The sequence below is a fragment of the Cardiocondyla obscurior genome, linkage group LG19, assembly GCF_019399895.1.
Source record: "Cardiocondyla obscurior isolate alpha-2009 linkage group LG19, Cobs3.1, whole genome shotgun sequence".
In the NCBI taxonomy this organism is placed as follows: Eukaryota; Metazoa; Arthropoda; class Insecta; order Hymenoptera; family Formicidae; genus Cardiocondyla; species Cardiocondyla obscurior.
The window spans coordinates 3,088,068-3,115,458 of NC_091882.1; the positions used below are offsets into that span (position 1 = coordinate 3,088,068).

The following is a 27,391-nucleotide window of genomic DNA, read 5'->3' on the forward strand; positions in this document are numbered from 1 at the left end:
TAAGAATTTAAATTAATTATAAGAAAATGCATATTCAAGATGAACACGCTTAATTGACAGCCGGTGATTATTTTCCTTCTATTCGAGAATTTTATTTACAGGAATCGAAGACGATCGGGGAGCAAACACGCGATCCTGGCAAGGGACGTGAAATATTTTTAACCGGCGGAAAATATGTTTATAGTCTCCGGCGGCTGCGGAATGCACGCTCGTCGATCGGGAAAGGCCAGCTATTTGAGAATTCTGTTTTCGAAAGTCGCTCTTCCGGAGAGCAAACACAAGCCGGCGGTCTTGGAGGAGGATCTCAGAATGCTTTTTCTCGTTACAAAAGCAAACGAGAGAGCGCGGGGCGCGCGTGACGGGCAGGAAAACGTCGCACGCGTGAAAACTGCCCCGGGGCCGAACAATGAGGCCCTTGGGCAAACAAGCTGACTCCAGAACGCGTCGCGGTCGGCGCGAGCGCGGCTTGACGCCTCGAAAACACGCCCGGGTCCTTTCAGGATAACGTTCCTTGTCCGACCCTTCGCCCGCTCACCGGAACCCAACGGTTATTCCCTGCTCCACCCTCGGTCAGTTTGAGATCCGCTGTAGCCGCGTATTCCAGCGTCCCCTTCGGCCGGGCATCGCGTAATCGTCCGTACGATGACGCGCCAGTAACCCACCCCTGTGCATTTATTCCAACGCACCAGACTGCTTGGGGGCTGCCCTTTCCGTGACGGAAGAATCAGGGAATGGAGACGCGCGCGCGCGAGCCGGTGCGAAACGCGTGTGCGTTACTGCGGTGTCCGACGTATCACGCACCTTTCGCAATCGAGGGAACTGTAGCCGGGGCGGAATTTCGGTGCGATTCAATTTTGCGATACACCGCGGATACGCATGGCCTGCGGAGGCAGTAAACATATGATTCGCGTCGACTGTCCGGCGGTGTTTGTCGCGGGCGAGCACGTAGATCGCTTTCTATTGTCCCTGGGACTGAAATCCAAACCCGGCGGAATTACGCCGCGTTCACTAATTGATCTAGAGTAACTCGGTGGAATTTGATATATTTCGCTGCAGGTGAAACCTATATTATGCGCCGGCATTCGTCCGGAAAACGGACAACTCAACCGCCTCGTTACTCTAGATTCCGCTACGCGCCGCGACTATTTTCGGGGGAAAAATAAAAAAAAAATAAAAAAAGAAAAAAAAAGAAAAAAAGAATCACGAAGCCCGTATAAAACTCTCCGCGAAGAAATATGCGCCCACCCTAATATGCGTACAAAAATAGCGAGGTAGAGTTTCGAATAGTTCGCCCTCGGAATGTTAGATGATCCATTGTCGTGGGGTAGAATAGGAGTCAATTTATAATTTCATCCCTCGACGCGTGGTGTATATAAAAATTATTTGCAAAAAAAAAAAAAATTGATACAACAGATTTCGCCGTCGCACTCTATCGCGAATTGCAAATTACCACTCCCCCCTTCCCCCTCTTCGGAATTACAAAACGCAGCCGGTTATACGTTGCAGTACGCTTCGCGCAAGCCAATAAAATTTACAGCCCTCACGTAACGCAGACAAATGCTTCGTTTTACGTCCTCACTTTACAAAAGGGTATTACTCATTGCGGCATTTGCATGCGTTACTTAGACTCTTATTTAGCATTACACCCACGTCCGCGCGAAATGCACCTATGCGCCGGGGAACCCCGGCCCGTGCGAGTGTGCAAGTCACTCTTACGCGCCAACGCGGCCGCGTGCTCGCGGCGAAGGCGCGCGTGTGCGGCCCCCCGCTGCACGCGTGTAGGTGCGTGAACCGCGTTTACAGCCCGTGCGTGCGTGAAGCGGAGTGTCGGTGCGTGTGTCGCCCGCCGCGAGAAGGGCGAGGGTGTCACGGGTAGGGGAAACTAAACGCGTGTCTTCGGTTTTGGTTTTAGTTTCGTGGCAGTCGCTGCCGACGACGACGACGACGACGACGTCGATGACGATCTCGCAACGACGGTCCATCGAAGCCCGCGGCGGTACCGATCTCGCGACTACGCGCGAGAACACGACGCGTACCTCGTTCTCGGCAGTATCGCCTCTTAATTAAATCTGCGTCGAACACGTGCGCGCGCGGGGGGGGTGAACGAACGGGATCCTTCGCCGGTACCCCAGCTGCGAGCGCGGCTGAAGCTAAATCCGAGAGTACGTCAGTGTCGCCGATCGCACCTCCCCTCGGTGTGCGAGGATCATCTTGCTAGATAAAGATTTATACGTGTCGGAGCACCGCACGTGCTCCGTTTTCCCCGCTCGAAGCCCTCGAATATAGAATTTACGCGTTTCCGTGCGCGACGCGAAATTTAAATTTCCCTCGTATCTCTATCGCGGGTGTGTGCGGCACCGCGGGACAGACTGCGGGGACTACTGAAGCTGATATCGCGGTGCTTCCGCCGAAACAAATTTTTCCTTTTAAAACTTCGGAGTGCTCCGATTGCTTGGACAATTTTTTTCCACGGAGAAGTCCCTCCCCCGGTCCCGAGTCTTACTCTCAATTTGTTCAGTTCAAAAGGCTGGGATTCGTAGAAAGCTTCCTCGCGGAGTTAAATAGAAACGGAACAATAATTATTAACGCGCCTAATAAAAAAAAAAAAAAAAAAAAAAAAAAGTGTGAAAGTAATACGAGTAGTGCCACCTGACCGTATCTCTAAATTAAACCCCGCACGGCGTGCAAAAGGAAGATCGCCTACCAAGAATAACATCAGAAGCTAAGTGAAAGGGAGGGGAAGAGATTGGTAAAGAAAAAAAAAAAAGAAAAAAAAAAGAAAAGACGTGCAAAAGGCACGCGTCCGAGACGCTAGGATCAAAGTTGAAATTCCTCGAGAGGGCGGCGAAAGCGGTGGAACGAAGAAGAAGCGCGTAACGCCGAGGAAGTTAAAGCAGACGAAGAGAACGATGGCCGAGTCGGGCGAGGCGGGAGTCACGACGGAAAGGAACAAACGTGACGAAAGACGGGGACACAAAGGAAGCGGGAAAAACGCCGGCTGGTTTTGTTAATCAAAAGATTTCGAAACACGCGTCCGGCTTAATAACGAGCGAGGGGAAGCAGAGCGGGCGGCAGTGAAAGGACTACGTTGGAAGAACCAGGAGATCGTGAATTGTGTCGCTGGCGCCTGTGCTTTTTGTACTCTTCGGCTGAATAGAACCGACAAAGGACATAAGGGCCCACCCTTGAATAAATTGAATGAATATTATTGAACCGCAGACGAATGCAGATAACTTCGCGGAAGATTGAAAAGTTTGTGAAGCCACCTTTTTTTTTTTTTTCGGGTCGTCAGTCGAACGTTCCGCGTTTTCGAAAAGGCAGAAGAAGAGACGGACGCTGCCTGCAGCTTCGTTGAATTTCAAAGTGGGACGTTTAATTTCAAACAGGGTTAAAATGGAATTACGACCTGGATCAAAATCATATTAGATCGCGTGCGGTGATTGAAATAATATTAATAATTATTTTTTAAATATATATACATATATATATATCTCAATCGTTATAACGCAGAGAACCAGTGCAACGGATAATAATAAAGATTACGGGAGAATGCCGGGATTCTCCGGGTCCTTCGAGTGGTCGCGATCGATCGTGGAAGCGGCGCGATCGAGTTTGTTCTCGGATCCGCGTTTACCTCGCGAAAAGGACTGCCGCTGAATCAATTCTGCGCTTATTCCGGAAAACTCAATTCGACCGATCGAGCTCGAATGCTGCTCTCCGTGACGAGAGAGCGAATCCGACGTGTTGAGTGCAGCCATCGCGACACCTGAGCCTCGGGTACGAGACGATATCGAAATGCGCTGCGCGTTGGGTTACGTATTTCTGACGAGTTTGCTGTTGGTGTTAAGAACTCGCCGAATGGGCGCGGCGGCGGAGGAGACGTCGGAGTTTCAAGGGAAAGGTACGTGTATAAGTAATCACGCGATCTTACGTCGACGCCCGAAATTACGTTTTTGCAAAGCCGTTTGCCGAATTACGCTGAGGCCGTCGATATGCTCGAAATATCCTGCGTAACATCGCGTCTATTTTCGAGCCGTCAGCCACGATCTTTGGTTCAAGACGAAGGTATGTAAGCGCCTTAGCCCTCGTTGCCCGAAACTGTCAGAAGATTGACATCTAATTAGCAGGTCAGATCCGTCAACGAGGCTATTAACGGGGGTATTCGCTCGAAGTTCAACGCGCTCCTCCAAGTTTACGTTTACATTTACGTTTACACGCTGCCTCGTGAACTTTGCACCACGTCACGGGCATGTGGAACAAATGACTTATAGTCAAGTGTTCGATATTAAGTTCGTCCCCGTGCAACATTTAGGTATCGTTACATTTTGATTTTTCCGATAGAAGAAAAAACTTCCACGAGAGAAGAGCATAAATATTGAAAATAAATAATTTTTTTTTCTTCTTTTTTTTTGGAGACCAAATAGATATCGCGTAGGGGGAATAAAAAAACCGTATTATTTTCATTTAACTCCCGAGGTGCATTGGTTTTTAACTGTCAGAATCGACCGGAAGGATTTAAATAAACCCGCAGGCCCGCATGTGACCCACTGACGTTTTAGCGTTCGTAAAATTCAATCAAGGCAACATGTTTGTGTGGGTCTATCTCCGACGTATCGCGAACAGTCCCATACGACTCGCCGTTTCCTGCTTATATTATTCTGATACGATTATCTGAATTCGCGCAAGGGAGGAAGCAGATAATACGATCGCGATTCGCCGGCGCGGTAAGGAACGCACGGCCCGTGAATTCGCGGCGCGAGTTTCATTAATCGCGCACGCGAGGAAGAAATCTGGCGGGCGCGGTAATAGCTGCGCCACGACGGTGGACAGGTAGACAAAAATTGAAACGACCGTCTGAAATAGACGTCGGCAGTTTAATTTGGCGAGACTGCCGACATTCGCCAGTATGCCAGAATAATTACGTTATTAGTCTCCGAGTCGCGGGCGCTGTCGGAAAATCGCGGGGACAGCTGTGAAGAGAAGAGAGATAGAGAAAAAAAGAGAGAGAGACAAAAAGAGACAGAGAGAGAGAAAAAAAAAAAAATTATATCCCGCAGTATCCGGAAGGGACCACCACGGACAGCAAAATGTGTAACAAGAGTGAAATTAAACTCGTGGATTTCTGTGACAATAATTCATAAAACTTTAATCGCAATAAACGAAAATGTTATTTCGCGTTGTAATGTTTTCTCCTTAATTATACGAAGTAAAATTAAAGGTAAAAAAAAAAAAATATTAATTATTTCCATTTAATTAGATGCGAGAGAAATCGTTATCGAGGAGGAATTTCAATTGAGATAATAAAATAATAACGCCGACGTACGCTAATGCTAGTCTATTAATTGCGGACGCACTAATGCGGGGAAAATGCACCGCGTGCAAGGGGGAAAAGAAAAAAAAGAACTAAATTGCACCGTTGTTAAGCTAATGAGCGACATAATGACCGCGCGTCCGCCGCGTTGCGACTATTAAGATAAAGCAATCACGCACGATTTATCTCCGTCCGCGAATTATATCCCGCGACGGCGACGACACCCGATGGAACCTCCGCCACGTGGAAAACAGTCCGATCGAAAATAGGAAACGTCATAAAGCGCTAGTCAGCCGGCGGATATTTTCGTCGGGCACGCTCCTCTTGGATGCCGACGCGGGAATTCGGTATCGTTTCGATTTTGCGTTTGAAAGTATTAGCGCGCGATTTATTTTCGGCGGATGGAGGATAGGAACGCCGTTCGGGAAAACCTTGGCTTCGCCGTTAAATTGCGATCGCGTTACGTACAACCCGCGGGAGCTGTTACAAATTGCGAATCGACGTTGCCAACGGACGCGCGCGACGTTTATGAATTTCTTCGTTGCGCCCGTTGCGAGATACGAGAGGACCCGTCCGTTTTATTCGGACACATTGTTGAATAATCATCGCGGCCGAACGCGCGCGTGCACGCGCTTGGCTTGGGTAAAAATATGAAGCTTCGATGGACCTCGCGTTATCGAAACGTATGATCGTTTTATCGTTTGATCGCGCGCCGGGAATGAAAGATGATGAAATCTCGCCGTTTATCATCCGCGGGCCCCCGCGTATCGCGGAGGCGCGTTACATGTTTGCCTAACAGTAAAAGTCATGCGGAACGGCCCGTTGCGAAAGCAACACTTTCTACGAAATGAAAATACATAAACTAACGCAGCGGGCGTCTGGCGCTTGGAGATCATCCCTGCATCGTTGCGTCTCAAACAACTCTCTCGATATAATGCATGCTAATCCTCCGACGCGTTGTTCAATTTGTAACCTATCCGCAACACACGTCCGCGACGGGCAGAACTTTTCATACAAGGAAGAAAGTGGGCTTTATATTAAATTGTTTAGAAATTTTCTTTCTAAAAAAAAAGAATATTCGATAAGAACAAGTCGCGTTCGAACGTCTCGATTAAAAGTGTGATTAACGCAGTTGCGTTTTACGAATATTTTCCATCATCGTGCACCGCGGTATTATTATTTAACATTCATAGTCGCTTCGTCTTTATTGATTCGAGTAATCGTTGATTCATCAAACAACGTCCGCGTTGTAATTAATTGCCGGGCGATTTGACATTTGTCCGGGCCGCTTTACTGATCCTAAACTCTAGCATATTGTGCGTGACACACGTCGCTCCGCGTCACGGGCGAGGTTGATTGTATGCACGAAAATTGTATGGAAGATAGAGATAATAATATAGATACGTCAAATATGCACGATGCAATTTCAGTGAATTAGATACTAGGTCTCGTATCCGCTATTCGTTAATTTTCTATTGACGTAACAGTTATAATTGTCAGCGATCTGGCGGGGATTGTAATAAACCGTTTCCGCGGATACGCGATCGCGAGAGCATTTTAACTTTTATTCAACGCAATTCAGACCCACCCTCCCACCTCCCAAAAAGTGTTAAATTGTTAATTTCGAAATTATTCATGAACGCAGGTTTAATGAAGTGCCGAGAGGTGTTACACGCGTGAAAGATAAAATCGCAATCGGTAAATCGTCCCCGCTGATCGCGAAACATTGCGTCGTTGGTGTTTAAACTCGAAAGCGCTCAAGGGTCGGATAAAATAGCGAGGTGGAGGACGAGGAAAGGGTTGCCCTTTCAAAGCGGAGCAGGTTTGACTAATGTAACGAGGAAACCACGCGGGATACGCGGGTCAGAGCATTGGTGAAATTATCATACAAAGTGGTCAAAGCGGCCCCGGTGTAACGTTCCTTTTCCATCCCTCGGGGCGACCCTTGGGACGGACGGCACACGCAGGGAGGTCGAAAGGAACAGAAGGTGGTCGACCGAGAATATCGACGTAATTGTCGGGTTGCGTGCGCGGCTCGTTATGTTGAAATAGATCCGGATAATTTAGGTAGGTGGCCACATGTTTCTCGTAAATAATTGCCGCGCATCGAGGCGAGATATATCGCCCTGTCTCTCAACCAGGAGGTTTTCCCGATCGCTTCGGCCGTCGTCGATTTTAGAACTTCCGTTACGCGCGCGTTGGATGTACGTCACGTTGCGGAGCGCGGCCGCGAATTCGATTCGCGAAACAGTCGATGCCACGATCGAGCGAAAGAAAGGGCAGGGAAAGAGGCCAGGCTGCGACCTGTACGGAAATAGATACGTGTCGCCGGAAGCACGATTTCCCAACGAACACACGATACAAAAATAGCGGGTGTTGTCCCTCTCGGTGGAGTATTATTTACATAACCATCCGATACGCGAGCGGTATTTTTTTCGATCTTTAGATCGACTCTCCTGGAAGGCGAAGGGAAAAAAACAGCGGAGGAGAGAGGGAAAAATATAATTCTATTTCTTACATTGACAAAAAAAAAAAGACAAAAAAATAAAAGAAAAAACAAGAGGAACGTGCGCAGCGATCTACTTTGAGGTCCGTGAACTGTACTCATTTTCTTTTCTTTTTTTTTTCTTACGTGGAAGACAGGTGCATGTAGTAGCCAACCGTTTAAAAACAACAGATCTGTTCTTTTTAACCGTAAGCTCTTACGTTCTTTTTTTTTTTTTTTTTTGCGAGATTGAAATGAAAGAAATATATACTCGTGCCGTAAAAAAAGAGTAGAAGCGAGAATGGCCGGTTTTCATTGCAGAGAGGGATTGAAGTAATAATGAAATACTGTGAACTGTATCGTATTTTATTATTAAGTCGTTTGCCAGTTTGTAATTTCGAGATTTAAATGAAATAATACGCTCTCGAAATAAAAATAAATAAAAGTAAAATAAACGCGCTGAAAAGTATTAATCTCGGCTATTAATTTCGCGAACGCCTGGCGGGATGAAAAGTTAAACGTTGCAAAATATTTATCAATCTTTTTAAATAATTTAACATGTAAAATTATGTAAGAGGGTAAAGCTCTCCGTTCTGCAATGAATGCTTCAACAGGTGCAAACGCACTGAGCCCACGGCAAGAATGTCTAACCGGCAATGTAAAACTCGACAGGGTGCTTAGTTGCAAACCCTTCTCGTCAGGTCTTAAAGGCTCGTTGAGGGCGATGAAACATGTAGCGGCGTACTAATGAAGCGGTTCCTCGCGAATGACACCGTCGTTACTCTCGCGTGGATGCTGCGCGCGGGAAGAAATGCATCCGCTTTGCCGAACGCGACTGAATTTTAATAAACAACGACGTAAAAATTAATAACCTTTGTTTCTTGCTTATTTCTTTTTTTTTCTTTCTTTTTTTTTCCCCCTCTGGACCTTCTGCGGTTAATACGGAGAAATCTTTTCGCTGCCTCGAAAGTATATTATCATGAAAGAGCGCGCCGTAGTTCTATCGGATTCCTTGGTAGAAGAAAAATTTCGATAAAATATCCCGACGAGACGCGTCTTAAGATGCGTGCGTTCGCAATGGAAGAAGTTATCAATGGCATACCACGATGTGCATTAACAGCAGCGCGCGTCTCGTGCACGTGCAGCGACTGTCGGCCGGTCGGTCGCTCGGCTTACGCTATATCGTTTCTATTTTCTGTCCCGGTACTTCATAACGATGTGGCGGGTCTAAGTTTAAATCGCGCCCTGAGAACTGCGTGAAATCGTGGACAATAGTGCATCGAACCGATGCACCGGTGCGATCGCGATAAGCGATAGTTGCAGTCGCGGTCAAACGCGAGCAAACGCGAAAGAGGGTGAATAGGACCGTTTTTCATCGCGTTTGGTTCTCGACATGTTTGCGTTAAAATATATTACGTAAGATATGTCAATGAAAAAATAAAAAAATTGTCTTTCCAGTGCCCGTGAGACTTGTCTGGGCTACCGAGGGCGACAATGTCGAGCTACCGTGCGACATCACACCTCCGACACCGAAAGATTCGATTAACATGGTTCTCTGGTTCAAGGACAACGCTGGGATACCGCTCTACAGGCGAGTCTTATTTCGAAAATAATCCTACCGCGATCTTATTTTTACGTGGCGCTAACGCCACGAAGATAGGACGTCAACCCAACTGAATATAGCTCCGCGAAAGATGCCGCCATTAATTTCGCATATCACAACTAAGCCGCGAGGCGCTAGTCAAAATTAGAAAAAGGGAAGCGGGGATAAGCGGAAAGTCCGCTTTTTAAATTTATATGCAGATCGAGCAGTAATTCTTTTTTTTTTATATTTTCTTTTAAAACAGAAACAAAATTTTATTTGCTTTTTTTCTTTATTTAAGTGCGCGGTTTTAAAGCTTAAAAATATTCTTCCCGTTGTCAATTTCCTGCCTTCTGAGAACTCGTGAAAAACTGTTTTGCGTGACTGATTTTCTGCCGAACGTCTAGGTTCTCGTTATTGGGGAATGGGATGCCATTGTTCTGAAGCCGCATCTCGAAATATCTCGGGCACAAGCCTAGGCCCGAGCATGAACTCTCATTATGGACACCTCCGACGCGCCCCGATCGCGACATATAAATATCACGGGCTCATTAACGGCTGACGTAACTAACGCGACTCTCGTGCCAATGTTAAAAATTTTCTTTAACAATTATCCCGGTGATTTCATATAAATACTAATTGCCAGTTCTAATTATCCCTAACTCAAAAGTATTTTTAAAATAATTAGGAGCGTCATATAAAGCCTGCATATGAAATATATATTTCCAAAATTAATATAAAGCTCTAGTTAAAAAAAAAAAGAAAAATATTTGTTTCATATATTTGCACAATATTTTTAATATGTCCAAAAATAAAATAAATTTTATTTATAAATCGAGGTCTCTGCGCGCTGGATTTTTATAAACGCGCCCGAGAACCATTATTTATCATCCTGTCATATCCACTTCATACAAATTTTCCTCCCGTGGACGATTATAGAAATAGACGCGTTGCGTATTGGGGCGCACACGAGGAAATTCAAGTTAAGCTAGATCAGGATTGTATAAATAATTCAACCGAATTTCCACGATCGGAAGTGTAGGGCGATGGAATTTCATAACACAGATCTCGGGCTTCAGGAATAGTCGATCGACGACCCTTTTCAGCTGACACGGGCGTTAAACAGAGCGCCGCTTATTTACAAAAACGATCTCGGCGGTCATAAAGCAAGATGTTCCCTCATCAACCACGTCTATGAAAAATAAATAGCGCCGTGTATAAAGTTCGTGTGTTTAAAAGAATTTTTATCGCGATTTTTTATTATTTTGTTACAATCTGGTTGAAAAAAAAATTTTACATTCAGCTGCTTTGTTTTCTATAGATTTACGATTTTTAATAAATAAATCGCTACAATTTCAGAAACCTCACATTTTCATATATTTCTTTACACGAGTTTCTCTTTCTAAACCAGAAATTAAAGAAAAATTACGAGAAGTGAGTCGCGTTAACAGATTTTTATCAAAAGTACGTCCCGCTTAGACATGGAAATTTTTTTTTTGTAAATCTCACGGAAAATCTCGGCAAGGGAAAATATAGATAACTAAAAATGCAATGTGAAAGGCGCGTCGCGCAATGTGGACCGTGGGGAAACTGTCAACCAGTGGTTATCAGAAACGTAATAGTTATAAGCTCGCGAGAGAGAAAGAGAGCGCAAAGTTCCGCGTAATATCAAAGGCTCTTCATAGAATAACTATAACAAGCAAGAGGGAATCGTGGCCCGTCAAAGAGCAGCACGAGCGAGGGTAGCGAAGATGGATAAGCCAGTCCCTGGTTATTTGCGCCTTCAGCTGGTGAAGCGTCTCTCTGCCGCGAATTCGTATTTCCGATGGTCGTCGAAGTGATCGCAAAATCGCAAAAAAAAAAAAAAAAAGAAAAAAGTAGAAAAAAAAGAAAAATTAATTACGCCGAGTCGAGAGGATTTTAACCGCCGAGGACTCTTCGAATCCGACGACAAAATGTTTCATCTTAATATTAAAAAAAAAAAAGATTTCATATCGCGATATTCAAAGCGAGGCGATTTTTGTTCCGGTTTACTGACGGATTTAAAAAATCTATTCATCGGTATTCAGGACGTCGTCGAAATCGCGACTCGGGCTCATTGAACGCGCGTGATTTCGAGTTACGGTTGGTCCACCGGTCGCCCTTTTTGCGTTCTACGCCTCTACGGGTTCCTCGTAAGAGGACATTTCGTGCGTTCGGAGAACTGTCATATTCTCGTTTCAACGAGGGAATGGCTCTGCTCAATTTCACGGCGCGTAATCCGAGTTACATGAGATGGAACTTTCCGCCTCCGGTTGCTTCCGAGTCGACTTTGACGGCGTATTTGGCAAAGATCATCGTTAGCCAGCGTATCAACGGCGAATTGCGCGGACGTGCGGTAAACAGGTTTAACGTCATCTACTTTTTCCCTCCGCCGGTTTTTCCGCCGCGCGCCCGGAACGATTTCCTGTTCCCGTCATTGCGCAATACTCGGCTCTCTAAAGTTAAGAGGATCTAAATCCGCGAGCGGTGAGTTTGCCAGCTGTCCCTTTTTTTTTTATTTCCTATCTCTCTCTCTCCCTCTTTCTCTCTCGCTGGCCGCGAATAGACGCGCGGTGCACGCGGATTTAGTCACCGACAGTTGGCCAATTGGCGAAAGCGCGATGTTTACAGAGTTTCCGTACCGGAAATGCTCAGGATCGCGATGGAGAAGCTTAGATTAGAAAATTCCTGCTGACCGAATCAATAACGCATCTTGAAAGAGAAATTCCTTAAATAACGGCACGGGTAAATGATTTTATTTTTAAAAAAAGAAAAATAAAAAATTAAAGTTGAGACGCTTAAGTTTTTTATTTATTCGCAAAGCTGAATTTGTTTACTAAAGCGAGTTAGCTCTACGATTTGATTTACTTGACGTTAAAAAGAAAAAAAAAAAAGAAAAAAAGAAAAGCAGCTTAAAATAACCAAAATAATAATTTACCAAAAATCAACCACCGTGATTGTAATATTATTTTCATATGACAGAATAATTTAAATCGCGCATTATCGTTTAATAAATTTTCTTTCTACAGTCTGGACGCGAGAAACGGTAGCGACGTTCACTGGGCGGTCAGCGACGATCTCGGGAGACGAACCTACTTCCAGGTTGGCGACGGCCACCGGGCGAAACTAAAAGTCACCCAAGTAACGTGGAAGGATCAGGGGGTCTTCAGGTGCAGAGTGGACTTCGTTAATTCGCCGACGCGAAACTTCCGCGTGAATTTGACTTTAGTTGGTAACTATCGCGTTACAAGGCGCGACGCGAGCGAAGAAGAGAGAATCGTTAACGCTGTCGCGGCTTGACTTTTTTCAGAGCAGCCAAGTAGGCCTGTGATATACGACGCCCAAGGACGAGAGGTGACGGGGGTGAGCGGCCCTTTTCTCGAGGGCTACAACCTAGCACTGATATGTCAAGTGGCCGGAGGTACGATTTAACATTTTTTAAATCACCGCTCGCTTACTCGATGCGCTTAAACGCCTACGTTTACGTCTTGCGAGCGGCGTGAATTTTATTAAAAGTTTATTCGATTGACGGAAAAAAACCACGTGTGCGTTGATTGACAGGTAAACCTAAGCCTTCGGTGACGTGGTGGAAGGACGGCGAGCTTCTGGACGGCGTGGTCGATACCTCGTCCATCGGCTCGTCGAGCAGATTTACGGAAAACCATTTGTTTATCGACAAAGTCACGAGATCGCTGTGGGGAGCTAAGCTCGAGTGCAGGGCGCAGTCCGGACCGATGGAAAAACCTATCGTCCGCGAGATACCTCTCGACGTGTACCGTAAGTGTCGCGTTTAACACGAGGCAACGTTACGTATTCAAGTAGTTTGGAAATATTTAAATCAACATCGGGGAATGTGTCAAAAGAACAAGACGTAGCTTCGCGAGCTGCGCTTCCGAACGTTCGCCACTTTTTTTTTACCACGACTACGCGAGAGCTCGCAAATCATTCGGCGATTACGTTCTATCGAGAGCTACGGCCGAGGGGACTCTTCCGCTTTTTTAACTTCTCTTCCAACGATGAAATGCAAAGGGGCGATATTACCGGGAAATGGATCATAAATGCCGCGTTAACGTGACATCTGCTTAAAATAAAATCGAAGAAACGCGCGCGCACTCTCCAAGGCCGTTTCCTCGATCCTAAGCACGTGCTAAAAGACAGTCTCAAGCGGCGCGTGTTAAAGGGCACTCTTGGCACGTTTTATTCGATCGACACGTCGCGCATCCGTTCCCGCGCCTTCCTCTCGCATTTATTTTTAGGCCGAGCTAAACAGGAAAATCGTCACACTTTGCATCCGCAAGAGACACGAGGGGGGAGGGGGCGAACACTTGTTGCAATCCTCGGAGAAGGACGGCATTTCGAATCTAAGCCGGGGTTACTTCAAACTATTGCGGAGGGAGCGAATAATCTCGAAACGCGTGCGAATTATTCGCTTCAATCGCGCCAGGTGTGAGCTCTTTATATATTTTTTTTTATTGCGTCGCGTTATTTAAGATTTCTTGTTAAAACTCGGCTCGCGAGAAAATTTTTTTCTACCCCTCCCCGGTATATTTCGTAGCGAAAGAAAGAAACTTAAATATAGTCCGCGGGCAACCGACTAGCGACGGAAGCGAGATGAATTCCAACCATTTCGCGCGGGTCTCCTTAACTCCTTTGACGGTCGTATTTCGCGGAATTGTCGTCCGAAAGTAAAAATACGCGGTTCGGGGCGGCGGGCATCTGGTCCTCCCTCGAGCCGTTATTTTCGTGGCCGCAACACGCCCGACGACGAGACCCCTCGGGCTCGCCCCGCGTGGTTTTTTGCATCCCGCAGGAATCATCTGTCGTGCCTACATCCGCAGATGTAAATTTTTAGCGGCGAAGTATGTTACTCGTTAGACCTTCACGGGCCGCTCGCGCTTTCTCATACGACTCGAGACGCGTAGACGATCGAGAAGAAGTAACGGAACTGCGAAACGAAGGCTCGCGAAGGAAGCTCGATGTCTCCGACCGTGCGGTTTAATTTTCACCAGAAATTTCTCCTTTATTACAGTTAAACCGGCGATCGTGAAGATCACTCTGAGCGAGGAGCAGATCTTCGCCGGCCGTCCGATCACCGCAAAGTGCGAAACTTGGGGCAGCTCTCCGGCGGCCAGGATTATTTGGAGGCTCGGCGAGCACGTAATAGGCGACCCTAACGTATCTACCACGCAAAGAAGTAACTCGACGATGAGCAAGCTGGCCCTGGTTCTTAACAAGGACGACGACGGTAAAGAATTGGCATGCCGAGCCGAAAATCCGAGGTTTCCCGGAGGCGTGCACGAGGAAATCAAAACGCTACGCATTTCCTGTGAGTTTTTAATTTTTCTACTGACACAGTGACTCCTTTATGACGCGATATCTCTGCGATTACAAACAGATGCCCCGGTGGTCGTCGCTCGTTTGGCTAATGGCTACGTCTTGGACACGTTGAGGGAAGGCGACGATCTCAAGCTGGTCTGCGACGTGCAAAGCAATCCGCCGCCGACGCGGGTGACTTGGTACCACAACGTAAGTGGAAGCAAGATGGGAGGAAAAAAAAAAAAAAAAAAAGAGAGAAGCTCGTTATTCGGTTTAATTGACTGTTGCTTATAACCTCGCGTTTTTATCTGTAGAACCGGCAACTGGAGCACGACGTAAGCGCCGGAATTCTACTGGCTTCTAACTCGCTGACTCTCCGCGTGCTCGCGCTCGCACACGTCGGCGAGTACACTTGCGTCGCTACGAATGCTGTGGGAGAGACTCACAGCCCGCCGCTTTTTATTCATATGAAATGTGAGTGGTCGGTATATTTATTAGGACGCCGCGCGAGAATTACGAAAGAAACCCTCGCCCGCCGTTCCAAATAGTTATATTTATGAGATATCAAATTGGCCGGTCGCGTAAAAATTTTTCTAATTTTATTCGAGCGCAAGGTGGGAAAACTAAATGATTTACCTTTTCCGACTCGAATCTCGCGATGGAGATGCTCGAATATGCCAAATATAATTTTATACGTTAAAAGCATTGAGATTTATCATTTGCGGATAAGGAATAATTGCGCGTAGAACGTCTCTGATTTTCTTAAAATATATTTCCTGACAATTCAAAACATTCGGCAGACGCACCGAGATGCAGGGAAGACAACGAGATGCGAGAGATCGCCGTCGCTCGACACGAAAGCGTCCTGCTCAAGTGCGAGGTGGAAGCTTTACCCGACGACTACGTACGATTTTCGTGGACCTACAACGGTACCGTCGGCGACGTTCTGCCCATGCCGAACTCGAGGGTCGAAAGTAAAGGACTAACGAGCGTGCTGGAGTACACCCCTAACGCCGAGACAGATTACGGCACGTTAGCTTGCTGGGCGAGCAACAGTATTGGACGGCAAAGAACACCCTGTATATTTAACATCGTACCTGCTAGTGAGTCATCAATCTATTATCAGCCATTAATTACCGTATCTGACATTTTCATAAGTTCCTGTCTAAAAGAAAGCTTTACGTCGCTGAGGAAAATCAAATTTTTCGACGATCGAGATATAAATTTCTCAGCCAACGCTGTTCAAAGACTCGCTTGAGAGAGAGCCGGTGTCTTTATTGGAACCTAAATGCTAATTTTTTTAATTTCTTTTCTTTTTTTTTTTATTCGATCAGAACCACCGCAGCCACCGCTGGACTGCGCATTGTACAACGAGACCACCTCGCTGGAGGTTAATTGCGTCCCGGGATCGGACGGTGGCTCGCCGCAGCACTTTTTGCTCGAAGTACGAGGATCTCTCAAGAATTCCGAGATCGGTCATATCGGCCCTCACACGCTTCAAACGCCGCAGAGCGATCAGGGAACGGTCGGGGAATTTCCGCCTATATATCAGGACATGAACCCGACGCCGAACTTCCAGCTTCACGATCTCGAGCCGGGGTACGATTATACGGTGTACGTTTACGCGGTGAACAGACGTGGCATGAGCGAGCCGGCGCTTCTGGAGCACGTTAGAGTCGTCGAGCCCATTGGCGGTAAGATGGAGCGCAGCGGGATTTTCTTAGAAGATTTAAAGAAAGCGCTGCCGCAAGCGAGCTCCGAAAACATGATCATCGCCATCGCACTGACAGGTACAGGTAAAATCGACGTCAATAAAGTTTTCTTTTTTTTTCTAGTTTTATTTAATGCGCTACTTTCAAAGCGAATTTTTTTAAAGTTACAATCTAGTTCGCGGCGAATGAATCTAAATCGAAAGCAATTATTTCCGTTGAATTTTTTTAAAATTACATTTATATATTAGTAATTTTTCTTTTCGTTTTTTTTTTTCTTTTTTTATTTTTTCTAATTTAACCACGAATTTTAAAGGCGCTGCGGCATTGGTTCTTATCGGTATCGGAGTGGTTATCGGGGTGGCGGTTTGCAGGAAGAGATCGAACACTCCCGTTATAGAAGGCCCGGACGATTTTACCACACCGACTTACGTTCCGGCTCAGAGAATTGAGCCCAGAATCAGATATTCTAACGACAATAGACGTTCTCAAAGAACGAGCCTCTACGTCGAGGAAAATCGTAAAGGTAATTTTTTTTTAAAAAAGAGAGAACTATGCTCGCCTGATTTTCGAATAACACCTGTATTTATATCGCGATATTTTCTTTCAGAGCCAGATTTGCTGCATCGAGTCGACCTTGATTTGCATGATTGAACGACCTGGTTCCGTACAGTTATGAATAATCCAGACGCGAAAGTGCAATGTTAGAATTCCATACGTAAAGTTCAATTGGTCCTCGATATTCGCATAAATTAAATACATCCCATTTATCGGATTTATGTAAAAAAAACTGAAAACGTCGCGGTTACCGAGTACAAGAGTGGCCGCTGACCATACATATCGGTATTATTGACTCGAGGAATTATTAACGGAGATACTTTATGGTGCTCCTTACGTTTGAGCCGGAAAATCCGCTGGTATTGAATGCGAATCGAGGAGTTACGAAACATTCTATTAGTTATTTATGTTCGCTTTACGCGAGAAAAGTAAAAGGTCGCGTACTGTAATTTTTACGTTGATTACAAAGTTATTGTATAGATTCAGTTAAAATAATGTTACAAAATGTACAGCTATTTTTACAGCGTAGAAAGCTAAAGCGGTGTATTCCCGTATATTTGTAAGTATTAGTGTATCGACGTCGACCTAAAAACGTGATTTTATGTACCTTGTCGCTTAATAGAGACTGTTTCAAAAAAAGAAAAAAAAGAAAAAAAGAAAAAGAAAGAAAAAAAAATTATGTTAGTTTGTTTAATTAATTGGTTTAATTAAATAGAATCTACATAAATTTAATCCGTACGTAATTTGTGAATTTCGATGTTCAGTCAAGAGACATAAATTTGTTACGTTTACTTTACATTGTGTCGTACTACAACATTTTTCGGAATTATACTTTTTTTTTTTTTTTGAAACAGTCGATAGTTCGTGAATTATTAGTGTTTAATATGTATAGTTGTTAATCAGCGTATGTCTTACGCTATTCCGTACAATGATGTAAATACTGTATTCACAACTCGTATTGGTTGATACGCAGAGACAGACAAGAAAGAGACCGCCACGTTGTATTATTAGTTATAAATAAAATTAAAAATTTCTATAAAATTAAGAAATTTGTAAAATTAGTCCTCGAAATAAAAGATACTTCGAAACGTGAAAAAATAAACGTATGTTAACACGTAAAAAGACTTTCTTCTTTCTATTCCCTGATAACCAAAGCGTGATCTGTGTTATCAACTATCAGTACGAAAAGCAATCTCGGCTCTATGTAATCATACGTTTGATAGCGCCACGTGTGCGAAGAAGCGATCTATATACCAGCATTTATCCGTAAACGTAATTATGAAATTAATTAACCTCTTTTTCTTCCACTCGTTCGACATTAATGATATCAAATAAAAAAAAAAATTAATATTCTATTTTTTTCAATTTAATTTTTTAAAATATTTTTTAAAACCCTTTTCTTCCCTCGACCACATCAAACTTCACAAATTTTAGATTATCGATGCTAATATTATTTTATAAATTACAACGCAACGTCGCTGTCGATTTAAAAGAATTTTAAATGCAACATTAAGCTGTGACATTTTAGCGTGTAGATATGCCGCGACGATATCGACTAATGCATGTTCGTTTTATATTCGTGAGATCGAACACTTTTCCATGAATACCAACAATCTATTAATGAAAACTTCATCAACGTCGGAATAATTATGTCGCTGCACACGACAGCTGTCCCATTTCCGCAAATTGCCTAGCACCGGTTGTGATTTAGAGCTATGAATTAAATATCGCGCGATATATACACAGAGAGACACGTAATAATCCTTCGCGAAACGTGTGTTGGAACACTTTCGCTAGCGTGCGTCAGACATATAAGATATATCAGCAAATTGAATTACCCGGAGCTTTATTAAAAATATAATTCTATATCGGGGCTTTAATAAAGCTCTTAAAATGATTAAAACGTTTTAATATGCAATAATTGTCTCAGCACCAATATCGAAGTATAATGTAACGAGAGGCGCTATTTTCGATTACGAGGACGGAAAAAAAGAGACAAATAAAGTAAATTTCACCACAAAATAAATTATTTCCAAAACGCGATAACGTTGCCTTCGGTCAGACGCAATATCAGCGAATAACGTATATACACATACGTATAATAAACTCGCAAATGCGGGGAGGGGGGGTGGAAGGAGCTGAACTAAAAAGCGTATAACTACCAGCGTGACTTTACCGCTCTTATCACTTCCCTGTTTACTCGTTTGCTGACGCAACCGCGCGCGCGAGATGTCGAAATAAATATTCAGCCACTTCGAGATCGCGGTGTTATACCGGTCGTGATTACGTGACACACTTAAACGGCTGGAATCGACGATACGGCCAGGAAAACGGGTTCGCGCGCGTGCATTTATAGCAGCCGTAATGAAGATGCAGCCGACGTGCACCATACGTTGAATGCAATTGCGCATTACGCGGCGTAGCGCGCGAAGCGCCCGCCGGGGTCGGGGGAGGAGGAAGGGGGCAGATAATTAGATTATACTTTGCCGTGCGCGTTGGGACCGGGCATTATCGTTATCGTCATGGGAGATGACGGCTGGTGTACGTCCCGGATAATCCCTGTTATTTTCAGTAACGCCGGCAATTCGTCCAACGTTATACTGAGTGCTTGGAAAATTAAAATCCCTGCTATTGTCATTAGTAGCACTTGACGCTACTACATAAGTAGAAATATGTACGAGAAGGGGAGAAGAGAAGAAAAGAAGAAGAGTAAAACGCTTTCTGAATGCGGGAGGAGGCAAATATTTCCGACAAAGAGCCTCAAATATGAATTATGTATCCGCGTTCCATTATTTTGCGATATAATTCATTCCTGGCTTTTAGATCTGTATGAGGTGGAGGCGCGAGACAAGCCGGAGAGGATATGCTTGAGCAAAGTGAAAGTTTGCATAGTAATTTTATTTGAATAACCTGCCGAATGCACATAGAAGGGAGACTGTGACAAATAAACCCGGCTTTTGCCCCGTCGTCGGATGGAATCGCGCGCGAGTAACACGAATCGTCCCCAAGATTCGACGGCAGGGAAAATATTGGATTCTTTTCTCGGCGCTATCCAACCCCGCCGTTCTCTTTCTCAGGAGATTGAACAAGAGTGCTGAATCGCGCCGAATGTCTGGGGCGAAAGGAGCGAAGCGCCGCGGGGATTCGCAAATTCACCGTGAAATCTTCCGCAAACGGAAGTAAGGTAACTCATTTCCGTTTCATCGGGACTTTTCCGCGGCATTAAAAGAGTTCGCCCTCGGGGATGGAGGGCCGCGGGGGAAGGGGAGGGCCGGGCCGAGAGGAAGTAAAGAACCCGACGGATTAATTAACGTAACGTAATTACGATGTGCATTGTGTAGCACGTCGCGACGCTTCAGGGTTTCGGATGAAAGGATCAGAAAACTTCAGCCTTTTCATCGTTTCAGGATTCTAATGTCCCGCTGACACGTTCTCGCTCCCGTTTCTTTTTTTTTTTTTTTTCTCTTTACTTAAACACGCAAAACTCTGCTGAACGTGATTCACAATTTACTTTACATTAATTATTTTTTATTCAACGATATTTAATTGCACAACATCAACTCAACTGGGAAATGTCTTATTAATTGTAACATTCAAATAAAGTCTTTAACGTAGCAACTTTTTTTTTTTTTAGTACAAAACGCGCGCTGTGTAACGTTTAGATACTTAAAAAATTTGCATAATAAATAGTTTACTAAAATATTTAAAACGCGCATTTATTCAAGCGATTAAGAAAGCTAAGAAAGGAGGTTTTCGTTCAAAGTAAAAAATATTTATAATACAACTGAGGATATTAATTAATTATAATACATTCTATATAATAGTTACAATCTATGGTCGAGGACGTGTGTTCGGTTCAAGAGATCCTAATTAAAAACTACGGAAAAAAAATGATGGGACTCACCGATCTGCATGAGCTTCAGCGGAGTTGTTGAATTCTGGCGTTGGCTGTAACAGAAAAAAAGAAAATTATTGTAGACAAAAATATGAATTAATCAAATTAATAAAAAAAAAAATTAAAGGCTGATATTTAATAATGATTTTATAAAGAAAATTTATGCTCACCTAAGAGATGCTCCGCTGGCGCAGGATGCCCATCCTGAGCCTGCTCCTCCTCTCAGTTTGGACGTCGTGACGAGTCGTCCTTCCGCGCACTGGAAATTCGCGAACGCGTCCAGATAAACTACTATCGCGAAAAAAAATGAACACTGTCGCGCGCAATTTTTCGGCACTCCCGTAAAAAATAAATAGTCGCAAAAAAAAAACGCCCGGTGACTGCGGCACTCCCGTGACGGCCGACGAACCGTTTGCGGTTCGTATTATTATAAATAAATCGGCGTGCGGCACTTTCACTAAACGATGCACTTCAGCGAAGTTCCTCTTGAGCTGAAACAGAAAAAGTAAAAAATTATATTGTAGCTGTATAATATGATTAACTGAAATGACAAAAAAAAAAACGTTATGAAAAATCTAAATTAATTAATTCCAAAAGAAAATTTATATTTACCCTGGGGTTGCTTCGCTGGGGCAGGATACCCTTCCTGGGCCTCCTCCTCCTCTCAGTCATCCTCTCAGATGGGGTGAGACGTCCTTCCCGCATCCTGGACACTCGCGAAATAGTCCATGCACTCCCGCATGATCCGCGGACCCGACACAAAAACCCGGCCACGACGTAAATGTCCGTGAGTCGTCTCTCGATTCTCCGGGCAGTTCTAGTAGACGAAACGAACAATGCCGAGACTCACATCGAGCAGCGAACGAGCCGGGCCGCGATACGAATGTTCCTCGTGCACTTTATTTTCCTGGAGTTCCACAAAGATCACGCACGAAACTGTCCTCGGCCGCGACGAAGAAGATGGCCGAAGTGCGGCTGTCGTTTCCCTCGCAATAGCAGTCACCGGAGCCTGCCGAAGGAAATCAAGATGGGAGCCGGGAGTCGAAAATGTCCGAGTAATACGCGACGAAATTCACGCCGGACGCTTCGCGCGCGCCGCGTCCGTTACCGTAACCTTACTGTTCCGATGCATTTTTTCGACGCCCGAAATCGAACACACAGCGATGATCGGAATGACGAAGGAGCACAGAAATGATTGTTCGCACTCGAGCCGACGACGTTGATACGTTTTCGTACGCGAGACTGTCTTTCCTGCGATCGAATATACGCGAATTTGCAGAGCGATCGACGACACGTCCGCGCGCCCGTGTCTCTGCAACTAGACTGAGTTTCGGCCCTTAGATAGAGGGGGACAGCCACGTAAAAAAGTGAGACGGCAATAGGTCCGATCGTCAACTGCACGCTGTCCTTCTCGCACGTTCTCTCGCAGTTCTCGGAATCGTTTAGCTCGACGTCGAGCTCGATGCCGAGTTAATCCTTTATTTATGTTTTGATTCTTCGGTCAGTCAGCCTTCGTCGGTGGTAAAAAACGGCGTACAAAACTTTCTCGAGACCGGTTTAGAATCTCAGCTGCGACGAAACAGGTGGCAAGCTGCTGATCTCGTGCTCGCGATATTGATCTTAAATTTAAAGTCATTACATTTTGATCGCGAATATCACTGCGTCGATGCTCGCGTATCGTCGCCAGACTACAAGCACGCGAATATGCCCCGGCGGAATAAGACACGAGGTGACTCAATTTTGTTCGACCGATCGTACGTCGGTGGATGGACACGGGCGGTGTCCCGCACGGCACATTGTGGTTCACAGGATTCTTAAGACGAGGCGAGACATAAGGACGCGACGATTAGCTGCGAGAGAACACGCAGATGCATCGATTTCTCCTCCTCGCGATCTCCACGTGGCCGGCGTATCGTCTCGACTGCGCAGTGGGTCGCGTAGGCCGGAAATGATCAGGCGATCGATGGAGCGCTGTGATTGGTCGGCGCTCGGGTCACCCATCTCTTCTAGGCGTCCTGACTTTTTTGCCGCTTAACCCGACTACGATCACTGGTGATTGCGGGTGAGGGGTGAGGGGCGCGGTGAGGGGGAAGGAAAACTGCGAGGACCGTATTTAAATAGATATTTAAAAAGTTTTTCGTCGCGTACTAGTCTACTGTTGTTTGTTAATCTTACGCAACGCTCGCTCGACTGCCGAATTCGCCGGGCAAACCGGTTCTCGCCGCCCCCCGCCCAAGCGTCCTCCACCTAGCGAACTTGAAACGCGACGACCTGCCGGCTGATAATCTTACGCAACACTTGACTACCGAATTCGCCGGGCAAACCGGTTCTCGCCGCCCGCCGCCCGCGCGTCCTCCACCTTGCGAACTTGGTACGCGAAGACTGCCGGCCTGATGCAACACACGCACGTACTCACACTACCGCAGGAACCGGTCAGCCCGATGGATTCGGCAGTCGAGTGTTGCGTTAGGTCAACACGCAACAGAAAACAAGTACGCGGCGGAAAACGTTTAGATATCTACCGTTTCTAACTCGTTATCAGCTCGTAATAAAAGTTTTGCTAGACAGCCACGAGATGTACCACGAATTGGCTCGCTAATTATTAAATAACGGTGGGAATTAATTTCCACTCGGGACGTTTCTAATCCAAGCCGAAGTGTCCGAATTTAATTTCCCGTCTTATAATTGTCAGAAAAATCTTCGTCGGGCTAAGTTTTAACCCGGCGCGCCGAGTTAGCGTCGCTAAAGTAGATCGCGGAAAATCGAAGATATAACGAAGCCGGCGCTTGCAACGAAAGTCGATGGCCAGTCTTGTATACACACGGCAGCTCTTGTATCCGGTAACAGAGTCAAGTGCGAGCACTCGAATTAAGCCGCCGGCCCCGGGTCGCCCGATTTGTCGAGTGACGCCGCCGAGGGCGCGAAGCTTCCTAAGCCTTCTCTCTCTCTCTCTCTTTCTCACGAGCTTGCGGTCCCGGGCGAGCTTTATCGAGTGGACCTTTCTCACTTTTCGAGCCGGGGCGGATTTCCGTTCGAATGCGCCAGAGGAAAGAAGATTTACCGAGGCGATCCGGAACCGGCTCGGCAACGACGGCGGCCTCTTCCTTCACGGATTACGAAGTTGACTTTCGCCGCTCAGCGGCGGTTGTATAAAACCCACTTCGTGTTGGAAGAACGGATTATTGATTGAAATAGGTCGTCCCCGCGGGGGTGGCCTCCGCCCCTTCAATCCTACTTCTCCATTTGTCCTCGCTACTGGCGCGGCAAGATCCCTTCGTTGTTAACCCGTTTGTTTTTTCTTTTTTCTTTTTAAAAAAAAACCTAACTCGCTTTCTTTCACAGTAAAATTTCGCGGAAACACGTGTAATTTCTTCGTTCACCCTTACAGTCATTTTTACGACTCCGCAATTTTCTAAAGCGATAAAGATCCCTTTCTTTCCCTTTTTTTCTTTTGCCGCGTTTCATTGAAATTCATAATGCCGCGACATCGGATAAGACTTTCCGAAAACAAGGGGGTCTCCCTCCGCATATTTTCTCTCGTAGATCCTCGCGCTTCTTTTTCCCACGGCGGCAAACAGAAATGAAAAGATCTACGAGGCGCACAATCTTATCTGGCACCGATAGATTTAATTCGCCGACAAGTGGATTAAACCGTAGTAAATCTCGGCCAGTCCGACAGTCGAAATCAGACCGCGAAATAAATGAGCGCTCAAGGGTATCGCTTGATATTATCTTCCTCGCGCGGCTATCGGTATATTTATCTAAAGTCCCTCTCCTTCCGTGGGATCCAAGCCTGTACGTCAATGCCTTTATTTTCCACAGATTATTAACAATTCCGACGTGATACGCCCATTTCAGCGCAATCCGATACACGTGCTCGTTATAATCTCGCCGCGCAACGAATAAGATAACTTTATTAATTAGCCGCGGTCGATGGGTAAACACCGGTGTTTAATTAACACGGAATAGACATCGAACGCCAATCAATTTCCTGATGGCTTTTACAATGTTGACGTTCTATTCTCATAAATATTGGAATTTCCCGGCGGCGCGGGCGGAGGACACGATATCGAAAACGAAATTATATACGATGCAACTTTATCCCCGGCGTCACGAGTTAGGCTGGCGTTAAAAGACGAGAGGGTGCATCGAGGCGAAGCCGTAAAACCAACTGGAACTGCCATTAATAACTTCGAACGAGAGTGCCGAAGTTTTAATGGAATTAATGTGGCTCCGAGGACCGCTGCTCCCGCGCTGCTGCTGCTACCAACGTGCCGGCATTGCCCACGTGTATAAGCACGCACGCATTGCACAACAGGAAGCACAATGCATCATTTACGTAATGTCGCTCAGCGGCACCGCGAGTATTTTTTTGCATCTCCCCTCTCTTCTCTGAAAACACATAAAAAAAAACAAAAAAATTTTTAGTACAGAGTAATGGTGCTTTGTCGTTTTGGGCGTCTTTCGCGGATTTCAATTTCGTGAAATTATCGTATAAGCGAGATGCGAGCTCGCTGAAAAATTCTACTTCTTTTCGATAATTTCCGCGTACTTACGATTCAACGGAGAATTTTTTTTCCCGAACCGGTTACCGTGACCGAAAATTTCATTTCGAAGCATTTGTAACAATTTAGAGCATTAAATTTAACGAGTCAAGTCTCCGAAAGAAATGCGAGAGTTATACCGACAATGATCATACGTTACGTTACCAATTCAATGTTTTAATTAAGCAACATGCTGCTAACATATAAAATTTGCCTCGGGAGGCCAGTAGCAGCGTCGAGAGGCGCGCCGCTTCTCGGCCGTTGCTCGTCGAAATTAACGGGCGGCAACTGGCTGATGAAAGATCTAAATGTTCCATCGCTGGGGGCCGGCGCGCGGCGGGCGCTCCACATATCAAAACGTAGTTTTCGGATCAAATTTGTCCGCGCGCGTCCCGGAGGAGCGCCACGTCGAAAGTACGGCCCCCGCCGGTTCTCGCTGCCGGGAAAGTGGCTGAGACAAAAGTCCGAACAGTTGATCGAGCGGGCGACAGTGCAGCAAGCAAGCAGCGGCACGGGCGGGGAAATAATCCTGGATCAAATTTGCCGTACGCTCCCGCGAGGAAAGGCGAAATCGCGCGGCGGCAGCCGTGACGGAAATAAGTCAGGAATGATTTTCAAACGCGCGGAGTAGAACTTTGTTATTCCCGGCGAAGTGTCGCGACAGCGAATCGAGCCACTCGTGCATTATTCCACGTCGCGCCTCGCCCGTGGGCACGCGAATGGACCCACCCCACGTGTCCGCGCGATGACTGTTAATATTAACGTTTGCGGAAATGTCCATATTGCTGTCCGCGCGGTCGTACGCCGATAGACCGGAATTTACACGCGAAGTGTATCGAAAGCGAATCGAACCTCGCCTATCAAAAGCGAATCAGTCACCTAAATCTGTCCGCGTTGGAAAATTCAAATACAGATTTAAATAGAGGCAAATAAAAAATCGATTGGGATGTCTATCCTTTCTCTTTCTCTCTCTCTCTCTATCTCCTTTTTTTTTTTTTTTTTTTTTGAACGATGGACGAGGAATGTGATTGCGGGATGCATTGCGGAAAAAAGTGAAAAAAAAAAAGAAAAAGTTTTAAAAATAATTCCACACGGAGAAATTTTTTATAACTATATTCTGCGGCTATATTCCACTCTAATGGAAAAATCGAAGTGCATTGATATTCAGATTTTGTCTCGCAAGATTAGCGAATGTCTGCAATTTCGCAGCTATTTCGCGATAAAATATGGCATTTTCAGATCGTGATCTGCAGCTATTAGGGAATAGTGACGCGAAAATAGCAGCTTTTCAGACGTTTTTTTTTTTTTTTTTTTTTGCGTTCATTGACGTGCACTTGTTCATGCCCGTTGCGTGCAGAGAATTGCTTTAGCGCGTATACATCGGGGCCGCTGCCATCATAATAACTCGAAATGGACGTTCGACCGAAATGGCACACGACCGACGGAAGTTTTCCCAACGCTATGACCGCGCCGTTAGCAAATGAAATTTGTTGCTGCGTCGCCGCGCTTGCCATTAAAATTATTGCGCACGTCGCGCTGCCTCCGCCCGGGAAACGATCGGCAAACGATCGATCATAATATTCTCGAGAGGGCGTAGCCCCCGCGAAAAGATTGCAAAGTTTCCTCTACCTCGTATTTATACTTTTCTTGCAAACAGCTAGAAATCCATCTCGAACTTTGATAATTTATTTCCCTTGGAATTTCTCCCCCTCTCCCCCCCCCCTTTTTTTTCCTTATAAAATAAAAATTTAATAGCGAAACTTTAATTGTTATTGCCATTAATATTTCTTCTCGCGCGTTCAAGTATTTCAGCGCAATTAAATTATCGGCACAAAACTCGAGGAGGGAAGACGAATGCCAAGCTGCGCGAAGTTTAGCCATGCTACGCTTTGATTATCCTTCTTTTCCTTTTTTTTTCTTTTTTTTTTATACAAACGTCGCAGGTTTTATTTCAGAAAATTTATACAGCG

At 45.5% G+C, this 27,391-nt stretch overlaps 2 protein-coding genes across 2 annotated transcripts in view; one reads left to right on the plus strand and one right to left on the minus strand.

Moving 5' to 3' along the window:
• Dnk (deoxynucleoside kinase) overlaps positions 1 to 21,799 on the minus strand; it is a 36,723-nt gene extending 14,924 nt beyond the window's left edge. Inside the window, exons 1-3 of the mRNA XM_070669544.1 lie at positions 21,490 to 21,799; positions 21,048 to 21,368; positions 20,887 to 20,930 (exon numbers count right to left, since the gene is read on the minus strand). The gene's annotated coding sequence lies outside the window, so the exon portion shown is untranslated. The remainder of the gene's footprint in view (positions 1 to 20,886; positions 20,931 to 21,047; positions 21,369 to 21,489) is intronic.
• On the plus strand, positions 1,916 to 18,150 carry Side (motor axon guidance molcule sidestep). Its single transcript, XM_070669546.1, has 12 exons — positions 1,916 to 3,901; positions 9,255 to 9,387; positions 12,429 to 12,631; positions 12,710 to 12,820; positions 12,961 to 13,176; positions 14,429 to 14,725; positions 14,795 to 14,925; positions 15,030 to 15,189; positions 15,516 to 15,818; positions 16,050 to 16,511; positions 16,741 to 16,950; positions 17,035 to 18,150. Exons 1-12 carry the CDS (start codon positions 3,796 to 3,798, stop codon positions 17,076 to 17,078), a joined length of 2,376 nt encoding a protein of 791 aa, XP_070525647.1. The 5' UTR covers positions 1,916 to 3,795; the 3' UTR covers positions 17,079 to 18,150.
• Positions 21,800 to 27,391: the final 5,592 nt, after the last annotated feature.

What these genes read in the sequence shown, in the direction of transcription:
- Side (XM_070669546.1), top strand. Translation starts at nt 3,796, where the DNA reads ATGCGCTGCGCGTTGGGTTACGTATTTCTGACGAGTTTGCTGTTGGTG. An exon ending in GATATGTCAAGTGGCCGGAG is followed by an intron (nt 12,821 to 12,960) that starts GTACGATTTAAC and finishes GTTGATTGACAG; the next exon opens with GTAAACCTAAGCCTTCGGTG. An exon ending in CATCGCACTGACAGGTACAG is followed by an intron (nt 16,512 to 16,740) that starts GTAAAATCGACG and finishes CGAATTTTAAAG; the next exon opens with GCGCTGCGGCATTGGTTCTT.